The sequence below is a fragment of the Haliaeetus albicilla genome, chromosome 7 (genome assembly GCF_947461875.1).
Source record: "Haliaeetus albicilla chromosome 7, bHalAlb1.1, whole genome shotgun sequence".
Lineage (NCBI taxonomy): Eukaryota > Metazoa > Chordata > Aves > Accipitriformes > Accipitridae > Haliaeetus > Haliaeetus albicilla.
In genome coordinates this window covers 32521545-32542173 of record NC_091489.1, presented here as the reverse complement: position 1 = coordinate 32542173, position 20629 = coordinate 32521545, and the positions used below count along the sequence as shown (strand labels likewise).

Below are 20629 nucleotides of genomic sequence, written 5' to 3'. Positions count from 1 at the left end.
TGTAGTTAGTAGAAGGCATCTTTGGGATAAGTAATGGCATAAAGATGTTAATTTTTTTCTCTTAAGTATACATTTGTTTAAATACTATCTCTGCCTATTTAATTTTAAAGGGCTAAACCTTGACATCTGCACAGAAGAAAATACCTTTCCTCTTGTATTTCACAGCGTTTCTTTCTCCAGATTTTCTCAACTGTACCTATTTGGAAATACTGTATGTCAGTTTTAGTTAGACATGCATTTAGGATTGTAGGAGAGCTGGTTCCATCATTCTCTGAATTCCAGTATTAATTCTGTTTTGCTAGCACACATTTATTGGTAGTTGTTTTGCTGGGGGTTTTTTTAGGTAATAAAACAAAGTAAGTAATTAACATTAGATTAAGATATATTTAATTTTATACAGCATTAACTACATGCGTTTTTTCTCATGGCAGCCTTAACACCAGGCAGTATTCACTTCAGCACAAATGTGTTTTTCCTCCCTTAAACATCAATAAATTTTAAACATTTTCATCCCACCACATTAAATTCACCTTTTAGTACCTGCATGAGAATAATTACACATTGGACTCTTTCGATGGCAGAAGGGGGTCATTTCCTAGGCAACAGGTTTTAATGGCAGAAACAAGTACTGGAAACAAGTACTGTGCAACCGTGGCTACATTTTTAAGACATACTTCATAATAAAGCATAAATTCTGATGTATAAACCATTCAGGCAAATGGTGGGGTTTTCTGGCACTGAAGCATTTGTAGGAAGTGTTACAAAATGGTTGAAATCCTTCGGCCTCCTAACTGCAACATTGGAAATTAAGAGTACTTACAAAAAAAAAACATTACCTTTGGGATTTTCAGTGCTTTCCAGCATTCCAGTTGTACAAGAGACGAGCTCTCAGCATTGTTTCTCAAATGACGACAGAACAATAGATCCCAGTCACAGTTTAATACTCTTTAAAATTTAAAAGCCACACAAAAGTTGTAGCCTATCCTATGCTGTCAGCAACAAGTGCTAAGTTAGGTAGCTTGCCAGAAAGCATTTTAAAAATTATTTTAAAATACATATATGCAGCAAATGTTAGTATGAATAATTTATCACCATGAATAAGTTAATGGAAACTATACTTGTCGAAATGAATTTGCAAAATATGTTTCTGTAATGCACTGTATTTTCTTTTTAATTGCTTGTGTTTTAGTTACTAGTTAGGCTGTAAAATTCATTTCGGATCTTGCAGTTATGTGGAAGATGCATCACAAGTTAAAGACTAGATGTTGTAAAAATATTTTAGAATGGAAAATCCTCAATTACAAGGATTTTCTGCATCTGCTTTACAGGTAAAGTGCTTAATCTTTCTAACTTAACTGTAACAACTTGATAACAAAATGGTACAGTGGTGTGGACTAATAATAATGGATTTTGCAACAGTGAACAAAAATACAGTAGTATCTGGCTTATTAAAAAAGGACATTTTTTTTCTCTTTTATTCTTCGGTTGCATTTTAGAAGTGTAGGAACTGGCTTGGATCTGAGACCTATGTGCTTATGCATAGAGTTAGTTTTTGCCGTTGGCACTAGAATTAATGAAAAGATCAAAAATACGTTTAGGGTTCCAGGGAGGGCAAGTTTCCTAATCTTCTGTCTGTAATACAGATACTTTGGAAAAAGCATGAGCTTTGCAGAAATGCATTTTGGGACTGGTACCAGGAATAGCTCCACTGATATCGGTGAAACTGTGCCAAATGTAAAATGGACAGACTTATTGTGGAATTTATATCTTCAGAGCTACAGAGCATAAACTAATTGTGATAATGTAAGTTCAGCAGTCAGACCAGACCTGCGCTAACTCATACGGAAGCTGAGCATACCAGTGACTCTTGTCTCACATCTTGGAAACCTGATAGACCACCTGATGGACCCCAGGCGCAAACCTTACAGGCAGACTTAAACCCTGTGTCCTAACATTGGAAATGGATGAAAGAACCTGGGGTGAGAGGACCACAAAGCAAACATGAGTAGAGGTTTTGGAGTATACGTAGGGGCTGGCTCTGTCATTCCCTTCAGCTAGAGCTTTTGCTCAGAGATAAGTAAAGAGAGTCTTACATCAATACTGCATTTCAAGGGTTGTGGAGACATATTTTTCTGCTGCTGCCTGCCTGTATTGTGCTTGACTCAGCCTCAGACTCAGTGCCAATAAATAGAAAACTTACTCTAAAAGTAAAACAGCTTCTTTGTGCTTGTTGCTGTTTTACTGCCTCTTTTATGGAACACAGGTAGGTATTCAATTTTAGCAGCAGGATTTGTTATTTGAAGATGAATATCAGATAAAGTTTACTTCTGAAAACAAAGCTGCATAGACTCAAGTGCTGAAGGAAACAAATGTAGACAAATTTTGAATAAACACTGTGGGGTTTGCTTCTTCATTATGACTGCTACAAATGTAGTGCTTTGCAGCTGCAAAGGGCCCATGAGGACAGAGGGAGTGAAGACTGCTGTGATCCAGTGGGTGACATCTAGAACTCGTGACAGAAGAATGTGGTTTTCCTGGCTCTGCCACAAATGAGTTCATTGACATTTGGCCATCCCCTTTTATGTGCCATTTTGGTTTTTGCCTCATCCTTTGGTCGACTTGACAAAATAGACAGTCAGTCTCTGCCTTGAGGAGCTAGCAATGATCTGTGAGTCTTTTGGTATGCATGGTATCTGTCATAACAGGGCTGTTAACATAGTTGGAGTATGTGCACTACTATAATGCAACAACCATATGAGGAGGTTTCCCTTATAATGTCAGATGTAATCATCTAGTCTAACAATATCCTTTAGCTGGAATATGACTGTTGCCTATAAATACATCAGGGTTAAATGCTGGGGAGGCAGAAAGAAGTTGTAAGCTAAAGGACAATGCTGGCAGAAGAACAGAGAGGTATCAAGTGGCCTTGAATAAATTTAGGCTGGAAATTAAGAGAAGTTTCCTAACAATATGGTTCTGGCACAGCCTACCAGAGGTAGTAAAGAGGGCAAAAAAGCGCAATTGTTATTAAGAGAGAGCTTGATTTGTTTATGAAAGGGATTGTCGAATGCAGTGCGCGTTTGACAGCTGCAGAATGAAGTTTAGAGACAAGGAAGTCCCTTTAAAGGGACTGAGGTCCCTTCTTTTTAATTTATTTGAACTATCTTTGCAGAGCCATGCCTTTATTCTTTTCCACTTCTCTTTAATATTAACCTCTTATTCAACTGGAGGAGTTTCTGGAAGTAAAAACAGTAGCCATGATGAAGGCTTTCCCTAGGTTTTTTCCCACCTATAGCATGCTCACACTCTTACCTCTTCCCGTTACACAGCTGAACAGTCTTTTGGCAAGTATATTAATAGCTTATGTAGAGAAGTATCGCTTAAGAGAAATAAGTATGTATTTTTAGATGTCTTTTAATGCAACTTAGCAATTGGAATTAAGCCAACATTTAACATCTTTCAGGATCACTCCGAGGCATTCTACAGAGCATGTTTTTCAGAGGTTTGGGAAGACAGTGACGTATTCTAGTAGTGGCCCTCTTTCAAGTCTGTCAGAAATAACTATAGTATTGCTGGGATTAATGGTATTTTTATCTGTCTGATTTAAAATCTTTCCACTTACCTAGTTGTCTGCCTGTCCTAGAAATCTAGCATGTTGTAAAGTGTTCATTCCACTGCTAGCTAGAGCTAGAGTGAAGGTGGTTTTGTAGTGTTTTTATAGGTTTAATTGGGTCTAAATTATCTGTTGTCTCATATCCTGTAAGGGATATTCTGTCAGAAACAATTTCTTGCAACATCTGTGCTGAAAAGTCAAGAGCAGCTAGAGAATGGGCTTGTGTCTGTAAAACCCTGCAACGCCATAGACTTTCTGTCCACAGTAATTTTTGTAGATGGTTGGAGTTTAAGCTCAAAGTGTTCAGAAATACCAAGCTTAAGATGTCTGCTGGGACACTTGGGTAGAGCTCACTGTGTTTACCTTTGCTTAATTTTTCCTGATGTAATGAATGACACCTGCCCAGGGCCATTAGCACCTTCTCCTGGATCATGCTCCAGGCCTTGACTGAAGTCCAGAGCAGCAGATATGTTTGCATGTAGACTGTAGTTATAGTGGGAAAGTGGGTCTTGAGGACTGAGTTCCTTGACACTGCAAGAATGTCTTTTACATCACTGTGTTGATCTGCATTATCCTGCAATGTCAGCTGAAATCATCAAGATGTAGATTCATTGGTCTTTTTAATAGACAAGGCCCCACTCTTGGATGAGGGCCTGGAAGGCAGTAGCTGAGGCTTGCTAATGTAAAGACTGCACAAACCGGGCCAGCACTTTTAAGCAAAATTCAATTTGGACAGGGAACAAAAAAGAAAAAAGCAGAAAAGCAATGCCTGCCAAGGAATAAGCTGCAGTCCCATGTGGTTCTCTAGCTAACTTTAGATGTAGCATTTCTTCACAGTCCAACTTGGAGATGGTGTTGATCACCCTGCTTCAGTCTTGAGACTTAGGAGAGATTGCTTGCTTATCTACACCAGAGGGGGATTTTTTCCCCACTCCTTAAAAATTACTAAATATTCAGATTTGTATATGTATATGTCTGCTAATGTTTTAGAAATTTTTTGATTCAAAGAAAGAGCTATCTGTGGCTGAAAAGAGAGAATGATAACCAGTAAGAAACTGCTTGATAGTACACATAGAGGTCTGGTTAAATGTGAACTGTAACACAGATGTGCTTGATTCAAGATGCTGCACACTTGTGTGTTTGTTAGCTATCATAGGCATATGAGATAGATACATAGATATATATATATATACACACACTACTTGCTATTAATAAAACACTGTTTTACAGTACAACAGGTTCCCTAACAGGTTCCTTAATGCAACACCTCTGCTTACCAGAATCTCTGAACTGTGGCCATGCTTTGTTACAGTAGAGGTTTTTAAAGCTGCTGTGGAGATTTAGATGATCAATATCCATGAAAATTTTACAACATTTGAATTTTGAGGAAGAGAAAATGTTGAGTGTTTAAAATCTTCCCTGCCTATGTGTGTGTTTTACTGTTTTCTTGCACTACTAGAGAAAAATACAGACATTTCATAGGCTGTAGCCACTGTGAGTTAGAGACCTTCTTTCTTGGGAGTTTGAAAAGGGTTGAAAAAACCTGTGACTTCTAATAAAAGAAATAAATAGCATGCTCAACATTGCACAGTGACTTTAAGATCTTGTTAAAACGGATGGCTCATGCCAACAGACACAAGTGAGATTTGCAAACTTTTGTTTCCTTGCAGGAGACACTCCATCTTCCTTCTGAGATGGCAGTGTCCTTGGAATGCTCCCAAAGTTTTCATTCTGATTGAAAATGCTCTTTACCATAAAAATATGAGGTTTGCTATTTGGTGTGGCTTGCCTAAAAGCTTATACGAAATATGTCCTCCCTAAAGTGAACTAAGTGTCTTGAGCTGCAGTACCTCTTCTGAAACCCATTCAGAAAAGTCGTTTTTCATTTGCAAACACTTTCTTGAAAAAAAAAAAAAAAATTGTATCCAATGTTAGTTTTCTCTGATGATAAAATGGATATGATAGCTTCATTAGAATGACAAGCATTTCAGATTCAAACATACTGAATTCTGCTTTACTTGGTTGATGATCCTTAGTCTGCAAAATGTTCTGGATCTCAATGTCCTTGGGCATGTGATATTTCCACATGGATTAACTGATATTGAGCAAGCTCTTTTATACACAGCAACTAAAGGACAACATCTTTACCTTCCTGTGTTTTCCCTCGCTGACTGCTTGTCATTCAGTAAGCATTTATTTCTGATATTGTATAGGAGTTACCATTCTCTGTTTGTTTATATTCAGATTTCTCTGGGTCCTATTACAATGTAGCCATTCAAGGGTAGAGCAATGAATCTTGCTCTATTCCTTTCTTATTGAGTAAGTTTTCTGTTTCTTTTTCAAGAACATGTTGCCAAAGAAAGCTTGTTTTGGTTTGTGGCCAGGTAACCATCCGATTACAGAAAGTAGTTGAGCAAGTATAACTGAGGGCAGAATTGGATCTATTATGTTTTCCTTTAAGTTTAGAAATCTGAAATGAGATTTGAGCACAAAAGGATATTCTCCTGGTTTGATTTTAAAGCATTTAAGCAATGAGACAACCAATAAATCCACTGTAAGACTGTTTCCTAGCACAATTAGTTGTAGCACTGCCAAGCTTTTTCAGACACCCCAATTTTTCTATTGCTTACCCTGATATCATTACCTGGTCCTGCCTTTGGCCACTGTAACTGTTCTTCCTCATCCTTATCATTTACATTTAAAACACTTGTTGACCATTATATTATTGCCACTTCAGCTTTACATGTTTGATCTTTCTTGTTTTGGCATATATTGTGACATACATTATTATTCATAACACTTCGCTAAATAATCTTCTGTATACAGACACGTTTCTGATACTAAGTAGTCACAAACTAGCGTCACGAGACAGGGTGCAGTGTCAATTGTCCCATTAAGATCCTTGATGTTGTCATTAGTTAAGTTCAGTGTAACTTGTGTCCATTTAAATCTGTAGGATTGCCTGTGTGGTTGGGTTTAGTTACAGATATGTATGTCGATATATTTAATGCCATGCATGTTTACCTCTTTTATCAATGACTTGATAGTAAAAGGTTCTGCCAATCAATTACCACCTTTTTTGATGCAGCTACATACAGATGCATTGCTGTTCTCTACATCTTGTCCGGTTTTCAGGGTGATGGATTTCTAGGCATCTTCCCAATTCTGCTCTGTATTTTGTATTTTTCTTTGGCTGAATGATTAGCTACCTAGCTTGAATTCTTTATGTGTTCTCATTTGGTTTCTGTCCCATTTACCCAGTTCATTACAACTGTCTGTTCTTTGAACCCTGTGTTGTTGATTCTACTTTTTAAGATTATTAAAGACTATATGAAACCAGACCTCCTGCTGATCAGTGTGGCAGTCTCCGGACTTCTTTTTTGCAGTTCAGCTTTCAAATTCAAAGAATCCCTGATCTTCTAGTCTGACCTCAGTTTATTTCTATCTGTGCGTTCTGCAGATTAGTTTTTCCAATAAGGAAAAATTTGAATTTAGAAACTCTATTAACACTTCACTAATATTCAGATACAGCAATTCAGATGTATCGCCTTTCCTCTACTTACTTAGTAATTTGATAAAACTGTCTGACTAGTATGAATATTTCCACTTGCTGATCATGGAGAAAATTGCTAAAATGGAGGAGTTACTGATGACTTCTGCTTGTGGTGTGGAAATGATGGTTGGCACGTAGATATTTTGAAATATCTGCAGATCCTTACAGGAGACCTGAAAGTCCTTCCTGTCCTCAGTGGTTTTTTCTAAAATAGAGCAGCACTGATGTTCCTGGGGCAAAGTCCAGTAATGCAATTGTAGGGTTGTGGCATTTTCAGTCTTGGCTGACCTTGCACCGTATTCTCTTTTTGTGATGACTTTGCTATTGAGAGGATGTTGCTTGCACGATGCAGTCGTGTCCTGCCCTAGTTTACAAAACTGAATACAGACAGAAATTCCAGTTACACCATAGCAATTTAGTGGTAGCAAACGTGTCTGGAAAGCTGAACAGATTTCAGCTTTACTTCCAAAATCACTTGGATGCAAAGGCTGCAAGTGTTATCAGAGTGGCTCTGGCAAATCGTGTCCCACGCAGTGTGAATTTTATGTAAATTCATCCTTGTGAACTTGTCTGCTGGCTCACAAAGATCGAAAGCATAGAGGAGCTAATGTGTGCCCAATGACAAGAGACACACTGAGGGTATATGCATCGTACTCTACAGCATGCATGAAAATGTTAATACCTAATGAGCTGTAAATTGCAGTGCTGGATTGTGAAATAGAATTCCCAATGGGGCATATTGTACAGATCTCTCACAGGATTATAAAATATCAGGTTTACTTGGCAGTGAGAGGACTGCTCAGTTGTATGGGATTACAGTGAATGTGATTAATGTTACAGATTGCATTGGAATGGACCTGATTTTGCTGTCAAGCAAAATACTAATGTAATTCGGTGTTGCTGGCTGGGAGATATGAGGTGCCAATTAATTGTCTCTTTTCCTTTTTTGTTTGTTTGTTTTTCTTTTTTACTTTAATAACAACTCTTGGCACAAGTGTGCCTTCCAGTTACATTATAAGTGAGTGGATAACAGCATGGGTGTAAACAAATGGAAGGCTCTATTAAGTTTGCAAAGACATGGAAAGAAATGTTTAAGATCCATGCAGCCAAACTTGTTGACTGCTTACAAGCAAATGCCCATTTTAATTGTCATACAAAATGTCCACAAATTTTAAGGGACAAGCAAAGGCTGATGTTAAATTTGCAAGACTGAAGTGCAAAGAAAAGTGTGCAGATAAATGGTCTTTTCTGCTGTCAGTTGTGCCTCTCCTGTTTTGTGTCCTCCCATGTCCCAAGGCTTTGCCCAAAGGACTAGAAGGCTCCTGCGGGCAGGCTAGGTAGACCGCGGGGAAAATCAAGTAGCTGCACATACAGCTTACCTGCTGAAATAAGGGGGACAAAGTTTAGATCAAGCAGTTGGGTTGAGAAGTTTGCACGATTAGCTGTACTTTTATATTTCCTCCAGACTACTACACTGCTGGGGTTTTGACCTTTATCCTGGGCCTCTGCAAAGGGCAGTGAACTGATGAAGAAGCTTCTTTTAGAACCCCAGCCCTACTTTGAACCCTCATGTCTCTTATCTTGTGCTTGGCACAGTGCTGCAGGTGTTGAGTGAGCAGGGATTTGTTTACATCCTCAAGTTGATGAGCTGGTAAGCTGTCAGGGACCCTCAAGCACTTCCCCATCTAGAGCAATGTGCTGGTCATGCTGGCATGCTAGAGGAGTTGGGAAGGCAGGAACTTGCCAAGTTACCTGTGTCTCATTAAGCAGCAAGAGAAGGACTGTTGTGTCAAAAGCAGCCTATGCTTTTGCCAGCCCTGGAAACTGCATGAGAATAGTTTTACATGAGGCTATTCTCTACGTCTGCACTTGCACAGTAAACTGCATAGTGGCCTGGCCCTGCACAAGGACTGTCACAGGCCCTGATGAGAAAAATATGCTAGGTTCTCTAGATCTAGTCAAAGAGGATTATGAAAAGCCTTGTGATAACACAGTAAGACTTCAAACAGAGGAGCCTCTGAGAAGTATATTCACAAAGTCTGTCCTATCAACCAGTTCAAGTGACTCGCTGGAATTCCAGTTTCATGGCAAATTTGCAAATGCTGTATCCCAGGAATCGGGAGATTCCAGATCTCATAAACTACAGAAGAAAACATTTTGATTGATGAATGTTGACAGTATCTAAGAACTATAGAAGAGAGGAGTCACTTCATTACCCCTATAATTTTGTGAATTTTCAATAGGTCTTTTGCCAGCAGTATGCCACCTACCTGAAGACAGCTTCCAAGAAAAAGGATTTGGGATGATGGAAGTGACTTCTGTTGTCTTTTAGAGCTGACAAATGTTGACCACAAAAGAGCCCTGTTTCTTACGGCCAAAGTAACAGTTAGATTTTTATGTGCTTTTCTTTAAACTGCCATCCAGGAACATTTATGTCTTTGATCCAGTGTAATAGATCTTGAAAGGTCTGGGATCATGTAGCTGTAGCTAATAAGGAAATATTGTGAAATACTCAGAACTTGCCACTTCATTTGTGCTCTTTTTTTTTTTCTCCCTTGTAACTATTTTGGAGCAATCAGGTGGAGACAGGGATGCAGAAAAAGATCAAGCTGCTGAACAAACACTTCCCATGTTTAACGTAATGAAGCTGATCACAGCCTGGCAAATTCAATAGAATCTCTCAGCATTGCTATTAAATATATGACTCTTCTAGTAGGAAATTACTTCTCCTTCTTACCAAATTTTAGTGAAAAAATACCAGATTTGATTGAGTTCACTTGACTGTCAGTCTGGTGGTGGTTCTTTAATCTCTGCATGAATTTCACCACCAAGCAGGTCATATGGAGCAGCTGTTCAAGGTGCCCTGTGGAACCTCTTGCTTATGGGCTGCTTCACGCTTTGCTGCAGGTGAAACGCTGAATGCTGGGGACATTTTTGGAATCCTCTATATGGGCTTCCTCTTCCTTTCTGCAATAAAGAATAAGGTTTGGAGGCAGCAGGCGGGATAATTGCTGACAAGCTCCCCGCCAAGCAACTGGCAGATGAAGCTCAGCTTCCAAATTAAAAGTGAAGGAGAGAAGGGGATTTTGGGCACACCACAAAAGGACTGTGGGCACATGCACCTGAAGTGCAAGCAGAGCTTAAATCCACAGTACAGAAAAATAGTGCAGGGGTAAAGCCAGAATCTGATTCAAATAGGTCTGTCTGAGTTTGGACTAGATTTCTCTTGTGAAATGACGGCATGGGAACTTCACAGTGTGAATAACAGTTTGCGTGGGCAAGTGGGCAGTCCTGGCTGCAAGGGTGCTTTGCCATGCATTCCATACCCAGAAGGTAATGGGTAAAATGTTCAGAAGATGTAGAGGAGTCAAGGTCCCTTTCTTTTAGAAAATTCCTTCCCGTTTGGAGAATGGATTTTGGAAGGTATGTAGATGTATAAATATGGAGAGAGCCATGTAAAGGCATTTCCAGACTTTCCAGTGCCTCTAGCTCTTCTAAGTTTTTAATTTGGATACTTTCTTAGAATTACATAAAAGTTTATATATAATATAATTTATAATTTATAGACAAGTGTTCAGCTACAGATTTATAATTTTGAGGTATTGGGAATGTCTGTGATTAAGAATACATTAGGTGATTTTGTATTTCTCCCTAATACTTGCTCTTTTATTTTACAGACCTGTTCTATTGCCCAATAAAAACATTAAAATTGATCTGTTGCTTACTTGGCTTGCACAAAACTTTAGCCAGTCACTTATCTGTGCTTTGACAATCAAATATCCTGCAGCTGACATTCACCACAAATTTCTTCACTCTAGTGAGTCCAGAGAAGAAAAAAATACCCGTGTTAATCATCAAATACAACATCTGAACATCTTCTGTTCTGTGTAGGAGCTGGGTGGTTTTGACAGACTTCGCAAGTCATCCAGCTGTGACACGTTATGCGGTCGCTTCTTGGTGAGATGTGCTGAGACAGCACTCGTCCTGTGAGCAGAAGTGGATTTGCGTTAAGTTGAAAATGGAACAATTGATTAGAATATCCTGAATTTTCACTTTCATGTCGAATGGGGTGTTGGTGCCCAGGCGCTGGCGGTGGGGGCTGTGGGGCTTCTGTGAGGAGAGGCCGGGGCTGGTTTCAGCCGGTTCTGGCTGGCTCCAGTGGCCCCACTGCAGGGCACAGCCCGGCCCCTTGGCCATGCTGGCAGCGCCTCGGGGGAAGTGGGTTTAAGAAATGGCAAAATGCTGCCAGCAATGAGGATTGAGGGGAAAAGCATGAGGGGAAAAGTGTGAGGAGCAGCCCTGAGAGTCCTGAGGGCAGAGGAGGAGCAGCAGCTCAGGCCCATGGCAGGCATTGGCCTGCTTATCAGAAGGTGTTCCTGTGGCACTGTGGGAAAGAGTTAAGTGTTGGACCTTTACGTAGGCCAGACACCACAGGAAAAAGGAGGCATTTTTATGTTTGTGGCGTTTAAGTGCTTTAATAAAGGACTAGTGAGGGACCCCATACGGAAATTCTAATTAATAAGGTATATTAGAGAAGAGATATTTGGGGGGGCGGGGGGGGGGGATAAATTTCTTGTGCTGGTAAACCCCAACCCCACAGAAGAAAGGATCTTCACTGAGGACTTTAGCTGTTGACAAACCTTCTGTTATGGTTACGTTTGTGTTTGCTCTTCTCGATCTGGCTTTGCCAACATAGCTAAAAGACAGAGTCAGCTGGAGTCTTGTCTTTCTTTGCATTGCACTTAAGATTATTTAGTAAGGTCTTGAACCAAATGTTATTGAAGTTGATGGTAGCATTTCAACAAACACTAGAGAGCTTTGAGTCTGCCTCTGTCCTAATAAGCGACATCAGATCAAATTTAACACTGCAGTGGTGAGTGAAAAAGACAAGCCAGTTAACTCCACAATTTTAAGTATATAAAGCACACTGGTTATTTTTAAAGTTTCATCAGAGACCTAGGGTTGAGATGATTTTAAGGCAAATTATGTGCAAAGAAAAAAAAAAAAAGAAAGAAAAAAATGTGAATCTGTCTTGTCCCTGTGTTTTTGCCTGGTGTGTTTCTTTTCCCTCTAACTTTTGATATCTAATCACATCATTAAATCTTCCTAATATATATCTGAAGATAAAAGGTGGCAGTTGTAATGGAAAGAACTGATCACAAATTATTTTTTCTTGGCGATGTCTGCAGTAAATTTGTAATATGCTTAAGAAAACAGAACAAATCTTACCAATAAATTGAGGCCATTTCATTTTGAATGACTGTCCACTGAGGATCGTCCTCACTGCAGTTGGCCTCAGAATATCATTGACGTTGGTCACAAACAATCTACTCTTTAATATCCAGGATACAAAGTCCCTTTGACATCTGCCATCTCCATTCCACAGTCAAACTCTCACTGGTGCAATATTGGCTGTAATTGAACTTGCAAATCGCTTCAGTTTCTGAAATGCTGACTGCTTAATTATGATGGGGAAAATAGCATTCTACAGCCATAAGCTCAGATAACTGTTTAACTCGGAAACTATGTAATTATATATGTGAATAATACTTGCTGTGATTTATGTTAATACCAGTGGCAATATGCAGAAGGACCACTTGGCAGACCTTGTCTTACTTCATTGTGGAAGGGAGCAAAGAAGCAGAATGAACCACAAAATAGAGAGAAGGGAGGAAGTGCAGGACTGGGCCTTGCTTCCTTTTATCCCAAAGGTGTTCAAGTTCACCGAAACAGGCTTCAAGAGATTGTTCGGTTCAACTCCCAGCTTAACACACAGGTTTTCCATGGGGTATTGTCCAGTCAGTTAATTTATCCTCAGCTTCAGGTGTGCATCTGGAAAACAAGGACTGCAAGGACCCTGTTTTTCAGGCATACTCTGAGGACTAAACACAGAGATCAGTTTGAGATGCTTCAATACTATGTCTGTGTGAATTGACCTGAGTATCTGTGTAACAAAATGGAAGCCTGTCTTTCTGAACACTGTGTGATTATGATGCCACAGTTTTTTTGAGGAATTCTGTGTATGAAAACTACTGTGTTTCAATTTAGCCTGGAGCAGGAATAACAAAGCAACTTTAAACGTCCTAGTCTGGCTGAAAAGAGTGCATGCAAAACAACACGGAGATTCTGAAGATGACTCTGGATGAGCTATCTCAAACATCAGAAGCTGCAGATCACTATAACATAACATGGCTTTGCTGGTTCCCCATGTAGTAGCTATCCCATTCAGATCTTACCCATTTTTTCCTGTATGATGTCACTTGTGTGGTATGAAAGTACACCACAGACCGTATCTATATCCCAGTGAACTTGGTGCAGAGTGTTTCTCTTAGATGGATTTTAGCTCAAACTAACTCCATGATAGTGCCTGATACTGTTTGCATTCATAATGTCTCTCTGGTAGATTCACACAGCAGATAGGTTGATCGTAAATCTTTAGTTTCATGAAAAGCCTCAGTGGTGGTTTTTTTCCTGGTTTTCTCCATCTTACATTTTTTCTTGTGAAAAGGAAAGTACGTAGGCCTCTTGTCTGTGGATAATTAATTACTCTATAACAAAGCAGCTGTGGAGCCTGACAAGATTGCACTCAGATTACAGTCTTAAAATAGTGGATGGACTCTGTGTTTTTCCTTCCAACCATCTTAAGATTGTTGTCATAAGAATTAATGATAATTGCATTGCTCTGTATTGTCATTACATTTCTTGTCATATGAATAGGTTCATTTAGTGCCACCATCTTGGTTATGAAAATGAGGTATCTGAACTTAAGCTGTTATATCTTTTCCTCTCTGATCAAGAGCCAAATCCTAGGGTGCAAGCACAGATTTTAAGTAAATACTTTAAATGCGGTATTTGCATCATGTGGTTTCAAGCTTTACAAAAGTGATGCAGGGTTGCCCATTACTTTTTCATATGCTAGAAAGTTATGTGTAAGTTTATATGTTATAGGATAAAAATGGATTGACCCTAAAAGGAGAGAGTAGCAGAGTTAGGAGTAGAACTGAAGTCTTCCATTTTTCAATGCCATAGTCAGTTGACTACGTTTTTTTTATAGAGATATTATGCAGAATATTTTGGGTTGGAGACAGAGGTAAGACATTCATTGTTGGGAGTCACGAGGCACATAGCTGCTTCAAGGTTCTTCAGAGATAAACAGAAGATCTGTTTTACTATAGGCAGTACCTGAATTAACTAAAGCTATGTGGTTGAGTAAATTACAGATGAAATCTAGACAAAATAACAAAAATAAAAGGCAAAGAAATATGTCTCAAATTTGTTTGGTTAAGCATTAATCTTCAAATATAGACTACTGGATTATTTATTTATTTTTTAGTCTAAATGTACAAATCAACACCCTAAAACCAACTTTATGCAGAAGGCTTAACAGAGAAATTCATCCTGATGTAATAAGCACAGCTCCATTGAGATCAATGGTGATATTTAAGCTAAGGATAAGACTCAGCTTTCTAATTTGCCAGCAGCATATGAAATGATCATTTATGCTGGCACTCCAGTGAGATATGAATTGGAAGACAAATACAAAAATTACAAAGCAAAGCTTAGTTCCCAGTTGAAAGGTGGTGCATTTAGTTTGTTTTGCAGTTTGGTTGCATTCCTATACACACACTGAATCATATTCAAAAGAGGTCAAAGTTAGCTGTTTCTTTGTGTGGCGCTCTGTTTGCTGGTTTCTGGCTTTCCTCTGGAAAGCATGCTTTCTTTTGTCCCTGGAAGACCCCTTTCGTTGATAGGCTTTGGTTTATTTTCTCTCTTCTTACAGCCCTCTGTAAGTCTGATTCCCCTGTGCCCTTGATTATCTGTAGACACTGATTATGAAATGATTTATCTCTGGTACAGGTAAAGGGATGTGTATTACTTCCGACTTATATGGGTGAAAATGAAGTCATAGTAACAAAAGAATACATGAATAACTAGGTGAAGGCCAGTTTGATGATTATATGGTCTTTCACACAGACCTTTGTATAAGTGTACAGTGAACATAACATCTGTATGTTGCAAAATCTGTACTTGAAATTAATTGGTGCTTTCCCTGGATCTGTGTTTCTCTCAGGACAGATATCAGTGGATGGATTTATGCGGTATCTGAGTGGAGAAGAAAACGGCGTTGTTCCACCTGAGAAACTGGATTTAAATGAAGATATGTCTCAACCACTGTCACACTATTTCATCAATTCCTCACACAACACCTACCTCACAGGTACAGTGTTGGAGAGATCTGATTTCTTACCTTAAAAAAATTCATAGCATATTTGCAGAGATAACCGTAAAATATACTAAAAGCATCAACAATAAATGATGATGGAGCTTAGTCTTCAGGGGAGCAAGGGTAGCACTTGATTGTTGTTGTAGCTGCTACACACATACATCAAATATACTTTTATTAATAGGTGAGCAGCAGTTGTGTTATTCAGATAAGGCCTGGTCTGAAGCCCAGTGAAGTCCTTGGAAAGTTTCCCTCAACTTAGATAGGATTCCAGATTAAGGACCTTATTTGGGGAGGAGAGGGAACAATGTATTTTTATGACAACCAAGGATAGCCAAACGAGTATGCAAAGCAGAATATGGGAAACATCTCTGTATCTAATAAGTTTGCCCCTAAACATTAAATCTGACAGTTTGTTGAGCTCCATGAAATTTGCTTTGATTCAGAGATTAGAGAGGTTCCAATATGGCACATAGCTTTCTGACAGTTCATTCATATCTGCAAGGAATGGAAATCTGGTCTCCGACTGTATCTAATGTCTGAGCTGAAAGTTTTAGGTGCTATCGTGTTTTTAAAAAGGTTGAGCACCCAGAAGCTCCTGTTAATTTGAATTAGAGTTTATGAGTCTGAACTGTATTGGTTGCACAGCAAAGTCAACAGTGCTTTAAGATTCTGAAAAAACGAAGACAGTTCAGGAATCCAACTTTTGGCAATAATTTTCTAGTCTAGGATGCTGTTAACTTTTGAGAAAATAATTGTAAATTTACTATTTTAATTTAGTTTATGTAGGAACAAACATTTTAGACAAGCAGATGTGCACAGGGAGTTCTCTCCTATTTGATTTGATGTTTGCTTTGTCTTGTCATGATTGCTGATAACTTAGTATTATGTTAAAAGACAAAAAGAAGTAATGCTACAGTATGTGCTAAAAACATGGCTCATGGATAACATAGACTTTTTAATGTTATTAACAGACTTGCCTTAACTGCCCAAGTTCTTCAGAATGCCAGTATGCCAAAACATAAACAAAACCATGCAGTGGTGATGCCCAGTTTAAACAGACCATGTGGTGATTACTTTCATCTGTTTTGTGTTTGTTATAGCACTTTCTACAGCACCTTCTAGTGCTTTCATAAAGCAAATGAACTGTCATTGTTTCCATTAGACATCATTTTTCAGAGGTTCATATCTTGGCTGTAAAATGTGTTTTGTGCTAAAACTTGTCATATAAGTATTCAGATTGACAGCTCTTTTGTTTCTCTGAATTAAAAGAAATGAAAATCAGTGTGGCCACTTCTAAGTTATGATTCCAATATGCAGAAATTTATGCTCTTTGGAAGAGTGCAGACATGTCCAAAGGAAAAGCGGTTTTTAATTATGATATTTTACAGGCCTCTTACCTCCAGTATGGACTTTGTTCAGTCAGTGAGGATTAGGACTCACTTAGGCCGAATGCTGTAGCTTTATACAGATTTCTGCAAGAAAACAGTAAAGCTGTTGTACAAATGTGGGAAGTATAGGCCCACAGGGAGGACAGACAGTGCAGTTTAAAGTTGGTCTCAAGAGATAAAGTACTGCTCTCCCCTCTACCAGCATGAATTAATAGCCGTTACCATACCACAGATTTTTATCAGGGCTGATCAGGACAGTCATGTTCTAACGGTCTAGAAGCACAGAAGCCAAAGCACAAAGAATCAAGGATGGGAATTCATGATTAGTCCAACCTATTCTAAATGTTTTAACTGCACCACAAGTGACCTAAAATATTTAATTATTTTAGGAGAAAGAAAGTTTATCTTGAAACTTTACAAATTCGCTTTGACTTGTATGTGAAAGTCTGCAAATCATCTCAGATTGCATCTACAGGTTTCTTTGCCTGCATTTCTAAATAATTTCAGAAGCTACATTTGGAATTATGATCCTCAGTCTTAAGGTAACATAAAATTCCTGGCTTAGTAAATTGGGGGGAGTAAATCAGAGTAAACTCGGGAATAGTGCAAAGTAAGTTTGAATCTCTTTCAAATTCCATTTCAGAGTGTGTACTTTCACATTTACAGGCACAAAACACATGCCCTTCCCTTTTAGTGAGTTCATTATGTTCAGTAAATGTGTGGCAGCTGGCCAACAATGGGATTAATGGTTTGATTTTTATCTGCATATTATAAAGACTGACAGCCTTAGATTTTGCTTTGAGGCTAGACCAGATACAGCAATCACATTGCTATTTGCTTTCTTCCAACAAGGACTTAGTAAAATTAATAAAATTAATGCTGGCAAACTGTTCTTTTTCCCAAGAAGATTTCGAAGGGTCTGCTCAAGTGCTCATGGCTTTGGAAGGGAAGCTTCAGTAGCACCTCTGCCCTCAGTGGAGCTGTGAAATAGTAACTAGTCATGTAATAATTATTAGGACAATAAGAAAACCATTCAGTCTAGCAATACTTTATGATTACTGTGCTTAATGCCCTACCAATTATCTCTCCCTTTGTTAGTTTTTTAAACCCAGAAAAAGCATGCACAAAGAAACATTATAACGTAAAAAGAAACATGTGCACACTCTGAATTTATTTTTAATTACACTGATCATTTTCCTAGCCTTTAGTAGAAACCCTTGGCAGTACATCAAGTCCTGATTATTTATTTAGAAGTGTTACAGCTTTCTTTTTCTTAGGGAAATGTAATTTTTAAGAACAAAGGTAAAAATCCATGAAGAAAGAAGTGATTTATAGTGAACCTAGGCTAGCTTAAAGATAAGTCATCTTTTGGAAACATTTTTTTTAACTGTCTCATCTTTTTTCTCACTGGTATCATATTTATTTATTTACTCCTTTCAACCCTTAATGTGCAACCCTGCTTTTTTCTGGTTTCTCAGCAGTCTCACCTCAGGTTGCTGCTGTTGTCACAGTGGGGAGTGACTTTGCAACATTTCCCTCAGCAGCACCCAAAGTCAAAGACAAATGATTACCTGTCATTATCAGCATTGCACACTTTGATGGCTATGCAACTTGCTGTTGTATATGTGAAATGCAAAATATGATAATCATAAGGCTTTAACGTATGTTTTGTCTTTGGCTAAAAGGAAAAATAACAGCAGCAGTAAGCTGCAGAGCTATCAGTTTAGCGTGCATAGCCAAAGTGGGACTATCCCATTCATCCTCAGCATCTGCGTCCTTGCTTACAGTCCAGTACTTCCAGTTGTTTCTAGAAAAATGTCTCATGAGGGGCATGTTCTCTTCTTCTTTATTGCTGCTGTGGCCTCTCCTCTACTGTCCTCCAGCTTTTCTGTTCTCAGTGATTCATAAGTCCTAACTGTTGTTGCTTATTATCTGCATTCAACACTTCCTTGAAACCTTCTTCACCTTCAAAGCCTCCAAAACAGTATCTTCACAGTTTCCAAGATGACAGCACCATATGGAAGGGAAGGAAAGCTGGGTGATGCCTGCTCTGAGCATAAGTTTGTCATACAATCAAGAGCAGTTTTTGGCTGGCTGCTGTGTTGAGCTCAGGTGATCAGCGGATGAGACCCAAGGCTCTACTCTCTTCCAGCCCCACCATGTCCTTCCTGATGGACTAGAGGGTAGGAAACCTCAGGGAGCTCCTGCAGCAGAGACGAGCTGAGCTGAGGAGGAGCCATAGCTGTCCTTCTGCCAGCAGACCCAGCTAATCCTGTCCAGCAGTGTTAAGACAGATTAAGGAGGTTCTTCCTGGCACTGGGGTCACAGTTTATCTTAGCACGAGGGCTAACAGGTGAAAAGAAGGAGTAGTGGTTGCTGTGCAGCTCTTCCATCCATCAGCAGTTTACGGGGGTATTTTTTTACCTTCCAGCTGTCGTTACTTCTTGTGATTCCCCTTCAGAATATCATAAAACCTTGTGTAATACTGAGGAAAATGTCTCACAGGAAGGAAGCTACAGACCACTATCTGGGCCCGGTGGCCTGTTCAGTGCAACCACGGAAGTTACTTCCAGTTATGTCGTTGAATTGACTATAGCCATTTAAAAAAAAAAAAAAAAAAAAGGCAGCAGAGGGAAGGCTGTTGTTGCTTCACAAAGTGGAAGATAGTCTGTGTGGAATGTCTTAGATGGAACTTTCTGAGATACCAGTTATGTGCCCTGCTCTCAAAAAAAATCCTATATATAAAAAATAGCTTCAGTAAGATGGTGATTCCCATCGGCCTGACTCTCTTGCATGTTCCTCTGAGGCAGTTTGGCTTTTGTGAGAAGATGACTACTCAATTAAGCAGACTCTGAGTAAAAAATCCTTGGGTCTCCTGCTCTGTCATATTTTTACATCACTGCTCTAATTTTGACAGCTGAGTGTTCATACTAGCACTGTTAAACCTCAGTTTATTTTTTTGTTGTCCTAAGCAGTACCTGCCCTCCTTTACCAGCTTTTCCAATGCAATTCCCTCTTTCTTAAGCCATACTCTGAGGGAATTTCTACTTTTAAAAGTGAGTGGAAACCTTGTAAAAGGGAGAGGAAAAAAATCATATAACTTGTGTCCTTAAGGCAAAATTAATTATTCTAATACAGATCAGCAACTGACACCAAAATTTCTAAAGGAAGCTTGCCTCCAGTAGCAGCAGAGGTGAACATAAAGAGTTTTAAAAAAATATTGTTTGGTCTGATCTGAGATAACTGGAGTTTCAAGAAGGAGAAGAAAAGTCAAGATCATGAAAGTGTTTTGTTTCCTTTAAGTAGTATTTCATTCACTACTGCTTAGTGAGTTTTCAAGATCCTCTGCGCCTTCTCTTATTTGCCTCTTTAGGCCAACTAGTTGAAGCATATTGAAATAAGAGATATGTTAGTTGAAGCATATTGAAATAAGAGATCTGTTATTTTCTAAAACCCCCTCTTTAAGGAGGCTAGAACTGTGTTGAGGATTGGGCAACCTCTCTGACTCCAGTAGCAGCATTTGAAGATCTTCATATAGCTGAAATCTGTAAGAGAAAGATACGGAGAGCCAGCAACAGGGGAAGGGCTCTGTAAGTACGTCCCAGTGGGTCCCACTCCCTCACTGCAGTTGGAGAGATTCAGCTGGTCATGCAGTATGTCTTTCTCGAGTGGGTCCCACAGCTAGGATGAGGGTTACCCCATGCACCCCAAGCCGGAGAGTGTCTGTTACATAGCCTGGCTGCAGCGTGGGAGCTGCCCGGGCACTGCTAGCGGCTGAGCAAAATGCAGGCTCAGAGGCTGGCCAGTCCCAGGCCTCCTGGCGTACACAAGTGTTGCATAGAAGATGC

The 20629-nt window shown here is 39.2% G+C and overlaps 1 protein-coding gene across 3 annotated transcripts in view; it reads left to right on the top strand.

Annotated features, from left to right (window-relative positions):
• The window catches only part of PLCB1 (phospholipase C beta 1), a 412892-nt gene that overhangs the window by 273578 nt on the left and 118685 nt on the right, over window positions 1-20629 (top strand). For all 3 annotated transcript variants that reach the window (XM_069787592.1, XM_069787594.1, XM_069787593.1), the window contains exon 10: window positions 15238-15384. In XM_069787592.1, coding sequence (XP_069643693.1) covers window positions 15238-15384 — 147 coding nt within the window. The remainder of the gene's footprint in view (window positions 1-15237; window positions 15385-20629) is intronic.